The 11,058-nt window shown below is 41.4% G+C and overlaps 3 protein-coding genes across 31 annotated transcripts in view; all 3 read left to right on the forward strand.

The window, feature by feature from the left end:
* LOC147338018 (protocadherin gamma-C5-like) overlaps positions 1 to 11,058 on the forward strand; it is a 308,494-nt gene that overhangs the window by 212,255 nt on the left and 85,181 nt on the right. The window lies entirely within an intron of this gene.
* On the forward strand, positions 4,870 to 7,634 carry LOC147338042 (protocadherin gamma-A11-like). Its single transcript, XM_086263346.1, has one exon. The coding sequence runs from the start codon at positions 5,217 to 5,219 to the stop codon at positions 7,632 to 7,634; it is 2,418 nt and encodes an 805-aa protein (XP_086119472.1). The 5' UTR covers positions 4,870 to 5,216.
* LOC147338043 (protocadherin beta-16-like) lies at positions 7,715 to 10,979 on the forward strand. Its single transcript, XM_086263874.1, has one exon. The coding sequence runs from the start codon at positions 8,320 to 8,322 to the stop codon at positions 10,918 to 10,920; it is 2,601 nt and encodes an 866-aa protein (XP_086120000.1). The 5' UTR covers positions 7,715 to 8,319; the 3' UTR covers positions 10,921 to 10,979.

Here is an 11,058-nt window from a genome sequence, read left to right on the forward strand (position 1 = left end):
GCCAAAGGGGTCTGTTGTCGGAAATATAGCTCGAGATTTGGGCATAGATGTGAGGAGACTAAAGTCAGGTAAATCTCGTATATTTACGAGCGACAGCGCAGAATACATCGAGCTGAGTAGGGAGAGAGGAGTCCTCCTCCTCAAAGAGAGAATCGACAGAGAGTCACTCTGCAGACAGACGACGCCTTGTGCTTTGCATTTGCAGATTATTCTAGAAAACCCAATGGAGCTTTTTCGAATAACGGTCGAAATCACTGATATAAACGATAACAGTCCAAGTTTTAAAAACGATGAGAAACGTTTTGAAATAAGCGAATCCGCAGTTACAGGATCGAAATTCGTGTTAGAAAGAGCGGTCGATGCAGATATTGGAATAAATGGCCTGAAAAATTATAGCCTGAGACCTACGGATAACTTTGTTCTGAAAATCGAAAATCAGGCTGATGGACAGAAAAAGGTTGAAATGGTTTTACAAAAGCCACTAGATCGAGAAAAGGAGGAACAAATATCATTGTTGTTAAACGCCGTAGACGGAGGGGATCCTCAAATGTCGGGTACGGTGAAGATTTATGTGACCGTACTCGATGCAAATGACAACGCTCCGGTTTTCACGAAGTCGGTTTACAAGGCGACTATAGCCGAAAACTCTCAGAAAGGAACAACAGTGACAACAGTGAGCGCTTCTGATGCAGATAAAGGGACAAATGGGGATGTTTCTTATTTAGTATCAGCTACAATTGATAGTGTATCTGACATATTTACAGTAAATCAAAATGGTGAAGTAATATTAGTTGGTGAAGTTGACTTTGAAAAAGCCAAGTATTACCAAATTGATATTGAGGCCAAAGACAGTGGTGGTCTTTCTGATTCCAGTAAGGTTATAGTTGATGTTATTGACATTAATGATAATGAGCCTGTAATCAGTATACTTTCGAAATCAGATTCTATTCCTGAAAACTCTCCCCATAATACAGTTATACTTATGTTCAGTGTCTATGACTCAGATTCAAGTAATAATGGTCAGGTAAACTGCAGATTAAATAGTAACATACCATTTACTATTACAGCTGCCTCAAATGATTTCTACAGTTTAGTAACAGACAGTGATTTAGACAGAGAGAGAGCCTCTGAGTACAAGATCACTTTGACCTGCTCTGATGAGGGAGTGCCGTCCCTCTCCAGCAGCGTTACTCTAACCTTACACATCTCAGACGTTAATGATAACGTGCCTGTCTTTCAGAGGAGCTCATATGAGGCCTACATTGTAGAAAACAATACGCCAGGTCTCTTGATATTCACAGTCAAAGCCACAGACGCTGACTGGAACCAGAATGCCCGTGTTTCTTACATACTGGAGGACTCCTCCGTTAACGGAGTGCCAGTCTCCTCGTATGTGTCCGTTAGTGCAGATAGTGGAGTCATCCATGCAGTGCGCTCTTTTGACTACGAGCAGATCAAAGATTTCCACTTCCGCGTAAAAGCGCAGGATGGAGGCTCTCCTCCACTCAGCAGCAACGTGACTGTGAAAATAATGATCCAGGACCAGAACGACAACCCCCCTCAGGTTCTGTACCCAGTCCAGACTGGTGGCTCTCTGGTGGCTGAAATGGTGCCTCGTTCAGCAGATGTGGGCTATCTGGTGACTAAAGTGGTGGCTGTTGATGTGGACTCTGGACAGAATGCCTGGCTCTCCTATAAACTGCAGAAAGCCACAGACAGGGCGCTGTTTGAAGTGGGCTTACAGAATGGAGAAATCAGAACTATCCGCCAAGTCACTGATAAAGATGCTGTCAAACAAAGACTGACTGTTATAGTGGAGGACAACGGGCAGCCCTCTCGTTCAGCTACAGTCATTGTTAACGTGGCAGTGGCGGACAGCTTCCCTGAAGTGCTGTCGGAGTTCACTGAGTTGACCCACGACAAGGAGTACAATGACAACCTGACTTTTTACTTAGTCTTGGCTCTGGCTGTAGTTTCCTTCCTCTTCATCACGTGTTTAGTGGTTATTATATCAGTCAAAATCTACAGGTGGAGACAGTCTCGCATCCTGTATCACTCCAGCCTGCCTGTCATTCCATATTATCCACCACGTTACTCAGACACTTTGGGGACAGGGACTCTGCCACATGTGTACAATTACGAGGTGTGCAGGACGACTGACTCCAGAAAGAGTGACTGTAAGTTCGGCAGAGCTGGTAGTCAGAACGTGTTGATAATGGACCCCAGTTCTACAGGAACGATGCAGCGGATACAGAGTGAAAAGAGCATCTTGGATGAACCAGACTCTCCTCTTGAGGTTAGCCTCATGAAATTACAAATGATTTTAAATGCCTGTTATTTTTGCATGCATGGTATTCTGGAGGTTATCAGAGAGCTAGCAATGCACATTTTATTTCTTCCATGACAATTCACTGTTCATTAAACCACTTCTGCACTTTAACAGAATCAGCCTTTCATCCCATAATCTATATGTGTTCCCCCTCTTTTATCTAAACCTAACAAAGTCATCTTAGCCCTAATTTAGTTTTAGTTTAAGTATATGAAAAGAGTCTCCATAATCAGCATCCTGTTCCAGCACTTTTTTCAAGAAAGCAGGATTAATTATTGACAATTATTCAATAATATGCTAACCTTTTAAGTATTTGGAACATTGTAATTGCAGATTGTGTTTCACTGAAATGTCTACCAGCACTGTTTACATTGCAGTAGAGTGCAACTTTCGGCTCTGAAAGCAACTTTTTAACAACAAGCTTTAGTTAACTATTGAAACAAAACTTAAAACACTATGATCAAAAAATTAAAGCAGGCAGCTTGGAATACGAGAAGCAACAAAATGTCTACTGGTGGTCTTCCCTTTGATACTTTTTAGACTTAAACTATTTATTACAAGCTAATCATCACCTATTCTCCCACTTGGTTTTAATTTTTCTTCCAGAAAACTTATACTTTTCAAGTTGTGTTAAGCAAATAATTACTTTCATCTGAGATCTGTGCAATGCAGTTTTGAAAATTACTACTTATTCTTATTGTTTACTAAAGGAGAAGATTAACTTCATCAAATAATTACCAGTTTATGTCTTGTGCTTCTTCTAAAGCTGTCTCCACCCTGGTGTGTTTTAGCAGTAACTGCATACACATTCATTGATCAGGAAAGCCCTTGAAGTAGAATGATTACTTGCAAAAAATGGCCTTTTTTTCCTTTGTAATCACTACATTTTTTCCATTATCTGTATTTATCATTTTGGAGCCTTACTTCATGGTTAAAGTAATTTTGTATTTGACAGCTTTATCACAAATCACTATCTATACAGGAAGATTTTAAAAGGTGCAAGTGTAACAGGTAAAGAAATACACCCTATCACTTTTGTAATCTTTTTTATAAAGTTCTCTTTACTTCAGATATATATTGTTACTAGATCTTTACCTTATTTTACTGTTCCTTAGAATCTCATGTCATATTACAAGGGAAAGTGTATTGTGTCATTAAAGATGACTTGACATTGTACAATAATCAAAATATACCCTTCAGAATAAGATGTCAAGGCAGGTGGGGAGGTTGTCCTCTGTATTATTTTGTATTTGAGTTATAAGTAGGGGAGACCGGGGATAGTTGTAACATTTTTGACATTTCTGTCTGTAAATTGAAGCTCTTTTAAGGTAGTGGATTCAAAATGTAATGCAAAGTATTTACATGTCTCTGCTATTAAATAATGCAGCTATTTTCTCTGCAGCACAATTACCCATTGCATGGTATGGTCTCAAACACGAAGAGTGAAATGTTACAATTAATCCCATAGTCTGGGTTAGTTGTAACACATCCTGGGGTAAAATGTAACACAATGAAATAAGGGTACTAACAAAACATTAACATGTAATCTTTGTTTATTCAACACATGAATGCACTTACATCCATTTATGTAGCTATGTGTGTGTGTGTGACAGAATGCAGAAATCTAGCTTTTGAACATATTCCAACCCCCCAAAAAAGACATATTATGGAATTTTCTGCAACTGAATATTTCATTAATTTTGGTTGGTCTTCCTTGAGTTTGGCCTCATTGGCTCAGTGGGCATTATAACTTACAACTCTTGCACCAATTTTGAACATAACAATGAAGCTGAAAAAATGTAGTTGTTCACTAGCATCGCAATTCCATTACTTTTTATCATGGCTTACCTTGGTGTGGTTTGCAAAGTGCTTCAGAAAGATGAGGGAATCTGTTTCTTGCACCCATCCTGATTTATTTCCACTACCAGTACTTCCTACTGGTCCATCTCTGACACAGAGGTCTGCATAATGTGGGAACACAAACAGTGGAGGAATTGTGTTGCCAATGGCATTAACCGCATATACAAATGCGACCAGTGAACCTCTCTCTGCTGATGTCGTTGCCCCAACTTGTTTAATATAAGTTAAAGTAATAGTGTGGCATGTTGTAACATCTGCATTATTGTTACAACTAACCCAGACTGTTGCTGTTACAACTGACCCAGACTCCTATAGCCATGAACTAGCTAACATTACAGCCAATGGCTAAAACATTAGCACTAAAGACTTACACAGAATATATCCCCATAGACATACAAATAACATAATTTAAGTTTGATGAGTTTAACTGCAAAGCAGATAATGCTATCACAAATTGAAATAAAGTAGAAAAACTTACTTTTTGGCATACAAATTACTTTTTTTTTCATGTTAAATTGTCTGTGTTTGACAAAATGTGCTGATTTTTCACGTGTGATAGCAGAACTGAATTGGGCATGCACAGGATGAGTCACATCATTTGAAACTTAGCCCTGATTGGAGAAATTGGAAGTGTTACAACTGACCCACGTTACAACTATCCCCGGTCTCCCCTATAGACAAATATTTTATTATTGTGTAATGAATTAAACTCCTATTTATTTTTTTCACTTTGGACCTGCTAGCTGATGTTGTAATTTTCTGCAGTGCACATGTTTGGACTCTCAGGGCCGCTGTTGACTAGTGTAGAGAATTTCCCTTCATTTGATACGTTAAACACAGAAAGAGACGCACATGCAGCACACAGGCGTAGCTGATAAACACTGGAGATATCCGCGCTGTGGTTTATTTATTTCGAGTTCAAGAAACGCGGACAGAATCAGTTTTCCTCTGGAGTACTATCTATTCGGGAAAACCAGGCGCTTTTGAGTACAGCAGGCTTTTTTCTCCAGCTTTTAACGAAGAGAAAATGTCGGGCAGAACAATGAGATGGCAAGTACTGTTGTTTGTGTCGGTCTCTTCCCTCGGCACAGTTTTCGGGCAGGTCGCTTACTCGATTCCTGAGGAAATGTCAAAAGGCTCTGTAGTTGGTAATATAGCGCAGGATTTAGGTATAAATGTAAAGAGACTAAAATCGGGTAAGGCGCGTATATATACAGAAGACAATGGAAAATACGTCGAGCTGAATAAAGACAGAGGCGTCCTGCTTGTTAGAGAAAGAATTGACAGAGAGACGCTCTGCGGGCAGACGACACCTTGTGCTTTACATCTTCAAATTACACTCGAAGACCCGATTGAATTCTATACCGTTACTGTCGAAATTAACGACATTAACGACAATGCTCCGAGCTTCAAAAAGGATGAAATAAAATTTAGGATTAGTGAGTCGGCTGTGATTGGAGCAAAATTTGTGCTAGAGCGAGCAATGGATCCAGACGTAGGTGTGAACGGATTGCAGAGTTATTCGCTACAACCTACGGACAGTTTTAATCTAAAACTCCAAAATCAGCAAGACGGGAGTAAGAAGGTGGAGATGGTGCTGCAGAAACATCTAGACAGAGAGGCGCAACAGCATCTCTCTTTAATTCTCACAGCTGCTGACGGTGGTGAGCCTCAGCTGTCGGGAACAGTGCGAATAGAAATTTCCGTGCTAGATGCCAACGACAATGCTCCAGTATTTACGCAGGAAGTCTATAAGGTCACTATAATGGAGAACGCTGCAAAGGGTGCAATTTTGTGTACTGTTAGTGCTACAGATGCAGATGAAGGTTCTTATGGGATGGTTATTTATTCAATAACAAACACGTTAGACGGTGTCCCTGTAATGTTTCACATTGCCGAAGAAAGTGGTGAGGTATCCCTAACTGGAAACCTTGATTATGAAAAGGCACAGCTCTATGAAATACATATACAGGGTAGTGATGATGGGGGGCTAACAGATTCAGCTAAAATTCTTGTTGAAGTAACCGACATAAACGATAATCACCCATCTATTAATATAATGTCTAAAACAAATTCCGTATCAGAAAATTCAAGGCCAGAAACAGTTGTAACAATTTTCAATGTTCAAGATCCCGACTCTGGTGAAAATGGCAAAGTAGCATGTAATATCGAAGGACATGTGCCATTTCTGATCAAATCAACATCTAAAAAGTTCTTTAGCCTAGTTACAGACAGTGATTTAGACAGAGAGAGAGCCTCTAACTATAACATCACTGTGACCTGCTCTGATGAGGGAGTGCCCTCCCTCTCCAGCAGCGTCACTCTCACCTTACAGATCTCAGACGTTAATGACAACGCACCTGTCTTTGAGAGGAGCTCATATGAGGCCTATATTATAGAAAACAACACACCAGGTCTCTCTATATTCACGGTCAAAGCCACAGACGCTGACTGGAACCAGAATGCCCGTGTTTCTTACATACTGGAGGACTCCTCCGTTAACGGAGTGCCAGTCTCCTCGTATGTGTCCGTTAGTGCTGATAGTGGAGTCATCCATGCAGTGCGCTCTTTTGACTACGAACAGATCAAAGATTTCCACTTCCGCGTAAAAGCGCAGGATGGAGGCTCTCCTCCACTCAGCAGCAACGTGACTGTGAAAATAATGATCCAGGACCAGAACGACAACCCCCCTCAGGTTCTGTACCCAGTCCAGACTGGTGGCTCTCTGGTGGCTGAAATGGTGCCTCGTTCAGCAGATGTGGGCTATCTGGTGACTAAAGTGGTGGCTGTTGATGTGGACTCTGGACAGAATGCCTGGCTCTCCTATAAACTGCAGAAAGCCACAGACAGGGCGCTGTTTGAAGTGGGCTTACAGAATGGAGAAATCAGAACTATCCGCCAAGTCACTGATAAAGATGCTGTCAAACAAAGACTGACTGTTATAGTGGAGGACAACGGGCAGCCCTCTCGTTCAGCTACAGTCATTGTTAACGTGGCGGTGGCGGACAGCTTCCCTGGAGTGCTGTCGGAGTTCACTGAGTTGACGCACGACAAGGAGTACAATGACAACCTGACTTTTTACTTAGTCTTGGCTCTGGCTGTAGTTTCCTTCCTCTTCATCACGTGTTTAGTGGTTATTATATCAGTCAAAATCTACAGGTGGAGACAGTCTCGCATCCTGTATCACTCCAACCTGCCTGTCATTCCATATTATCCACCACGTTACTCAGACACTTTGGGGACAGGGACTCTGCCACATGTGTACAATTACGAGGTGTGCAGGACGACTGACTCCAGAAAGAGTGACTGTAAGTTCGGCAGAGCTGGTAGTCAGAACGTGCTGATAATGGACCCCAGTTCTACAGGAACGATGCAGCGGATACAGAGTGAAAAGAGCATCCTGGATGAACCAGACTCTCCTCTAGAGGTTAGCCTCATGAAATGATACATGTTTTTTTTCTGCCTTTTATGCTTCATGATATTCTGGAGGTAAATAGACAGACATTCCATTAGATGTTAGGAAACTACATCAGTTACAGTTACAATTTTAAACATAACCAGTATCTTTTAGCGTTGATGCGTTGCAAAGTTTTTATCAACTTACATCGCAGTTCAGCACCACAGACAGCGACACCTTAATTTTTCAACTTCAGCATTCCAGAGTCCTTTTCATTAAGACTGGACTTAATTTCTGTAATTCGTGTCAGCTTTAATTTAGGATATATTTATTTTGTAATTGCACAATGTAATTTTTTACTAAGATGTTTCAATATATAATTAAACGATATATGCTGTAAGCTGCAGATATCCTAAAATCTTTAAATTTAGGATACTCGAGGTTTAGATGAGCCTTAATAGCGTGGCTTTACACTGAATTCATTGTTTTTGAGAATGAATGTTGTAATTTGTATTTTTAACTCAAAGGGTCGCTGTTGGCAAGGGTGTTGCGATTTGGCTGGATGTTTTTTATTCCTCTGTGTCTTCCCTTTTGCGTGGAAATATTCGACGTACAGACAGAAAGACTGTTCGGGTTTATAAGAAGCACTGCAAGGAATTCTATACCTGCTTACACCGTTTGATTCTTATAATTGGAATGCGAACGATTTTTTTTCTGTCTTCATATTCTCTCCATGACAAATGCTTCTTTTTTTAGTGGAGAAGGAACGGAAATCGGGTCGTGCAGAACAATGAGACGGCAAGTACTGTTGTTTCTCTCAGCCCTATGTCTCAAATACGTGCTCGGGCAGGTCAGCTACTCCATTCCCGAAGAAATGGCCAAAGGCTCTGTAGTTGGAAACATAGCTCATGATTTAGGTTTAGATCTTAAAAGGTTGAAATCAGGTAACGCTCGCGTTTACACGGGCGGCGGTGTAGAATACATCGGGCTGAATAAAGAAAGGGGGGTCCTGCTTGTCCAGCAGCGGATAGACAGAGAGGCTTTATGCGGAGAGACGACGCCTTGTGCCTTACATTTCCAGCTAATTTTGGAAAATCCAATGGAACTGTTTCGTGTAACAGTGGAGGTTACGGACATAAATGATAATACCCCCACGTTTACCAATTCAGAAAAACGTTTTGAAATTAGTGAGTCCGCTGTGATAGGATCGAAATTCGTGTTAGAGAAAGCATTAGATTCCGACATAGGGATGAATGGTTTACAACAGTACTCACTTGCTCCAAGTGATCATTTTGTATTAAAACTAGAAAGTCAGCCAGACGGCAGTAAAAAGGTGCAAATGGCTCTACAGAAGCCTTTAGACCGAGAAAAGAAGGATTATTTGTCCCTGCTGTTAACTGCCATGGATGGAGGAGAGCCGCAGATGTCAGGGACAATGCAGATATTTGTCACTGTATTAGATGTGAATGATAATGCACCGACATTTGCCAAACCGTTATATAGAGCAAAACTGCAGGAAAATTCTCCTAAAGGCACCAGTGTTACAACTGTAAGTGCATCTGATAAAGACATCGGTTCAAACGGAGAATTATCATATCTGATATCTACAAGCAAACGTGTTCTATCTGAACTGTTTAATATCAATCCAAAGACTGGTGAAATTATCCTAGTCGGGGAAATAGATTATGAAAAAGCAAACTCTTATCAAATTGATATTGAAGTTGTAGACAGCGGTGGGCTCTCTGATTCAGCGAAAGTGATAGTTGATCTCATTGATGTAAATGACAATAGTCCTCAAATAAACATCGTTTCTAAATCAGAGTCCATATCAGAGAACTCACCAACAAATACTGTAATTGCTATGTTAAGCATAAACGATCCAGATTCCGAGAATAACGGGAATGTTGTGTGTGATATAAATGATAGCATTCCCTTCAAAATACAGACTACTATAAATGGGTTTTATACCCTAGTTATGGAGGTTGCTTTAGACAGAGAAATGGCTTCGCAATATAATATCACTGTGACCTGCTCTGATGAGGGAGTGCCCTCCCTCTCCAGCAGCGTCACTCTCACCTTACAGATCTCAGACGTTAATGATAACGCACCTGTCTTTGAGAGGAGCTCATATGAGGCCTACATTGTAGAAAACAATACACCTGGTCTCTCTATATTCACAGTGAAAGCCACAGACGCTGACTGGAACCAGAATGCTCGTGTTTCTTACATACTGGAGGACTCCTCCGTTAACGGAGTGCCAGTCTCCTCGTATGTGTCCGTTAGTGCTGATAGTGGAGTCATCCATGCAGTGCGCTCTTTTGACTACGAGCAGATCAAAGATTTCCACTTCCTCGTAAAAGCGCAGGATGGAGGCTCTCCTCCACTCAGCAGCAACGTGACTGTGAAAATAATGATCCAGGACCAGAACGACAACCCCCCTCAGGTTCTGTACCCAGTCCAGACTGGTGGATCTCTGGTGGCTGAAATGGTGCCTCGTTCAGCAGATGTGGGTTATCTGGTGACTAAAGTGGTGGCTGTTGATGTGGACTCTGGACAGAATGCCTGGCTCTCCTATAAACTGCAGAAAGCCACAGACAGGGCGCTGTTTGAAGTGGGCTTACAGAATGGAGAAATCAGAACTATCCGCCAAGTCACTGATAAAGATGCTGTCAAACAAAGACTGACTGTTATAGTGGAGGACAACGGACAGCCTTCTCGTTCAGCTACAGTTGTTGTTAACGTGGCGGTGGCGGACAGCTTCCCTGAAGTGCTGTCGGAGTTCACTGAGTTGACACACGACAAGGAGTACAATGACAACCTGACTTTTTACTTAGTCTTGGCTCTGGCTGTAGTTTCCTTCCTCTTCATCACGTGTTTAGTGGTTATTATATCAGTCAAAATCTACAGGTGGAGACAGTCTCGCATCCTGTACCACTCCAACCTGCCTGTCATTCCATATTATCCACCACGTTACTCAGACACTTTGGGCACAGGGACTCTGCCACATGTTTACAATTACGAGGTGTGCAGGACGACTGACTCCAGAAAGAGTGACTGTAAGTTCGGCAGAGCTGGTAGTCAGAACGTGCTGATAATGGACCCCAGTTCTACAGGAACGATGCAGCGGATACAGAGTGAAAAGAGCATCCTGGATGAATCAGACTCTCCTCTAGAGGTTAGTTATATAATGATCTTGCCAATTTTGAAGCGTAAACTTTTTTTTCTGTTCCTCATAGTTTTTACTAAGAACCAACTAGCGCTAGTCAAGAGTCAGCACCATGGACAGAGGCACGTTACTTGTTCCATCGCTTTTGACAATGGGTGTCTATCTTAACGTATTGATGTTTTGTCAACATGTGAAGGTATATTAGTATTTGACGTTTAGTTATTGGTGATGGTGTAAAATTTGAACATAAATCGTTTCGTCTCTTTTTGCCAAGACACGTCGAAAGACTGTAACTCAATATAAACT

This window comes from Aulonocara sp. 'chitande type north' Nkhata Bay, linkage group LG2 (genome assembly GCF_057382095.1).
Source record: "Aulonocara sp. 'chitande type north' Nkhata Bay isolate Kocher_YH1m ecotype deep benthic linkage group LG2, A_spYH_male_GT1.1, whole genome shotgun sequence".
NCBI classification, from domain to species: Eukaryota; Metazoa; Chordata; class Actinopteri; order Cichliformes; family Cichlidae; genus Aulonocara; species Aulonocara sp. 'chitande type north' Nkhata Bay.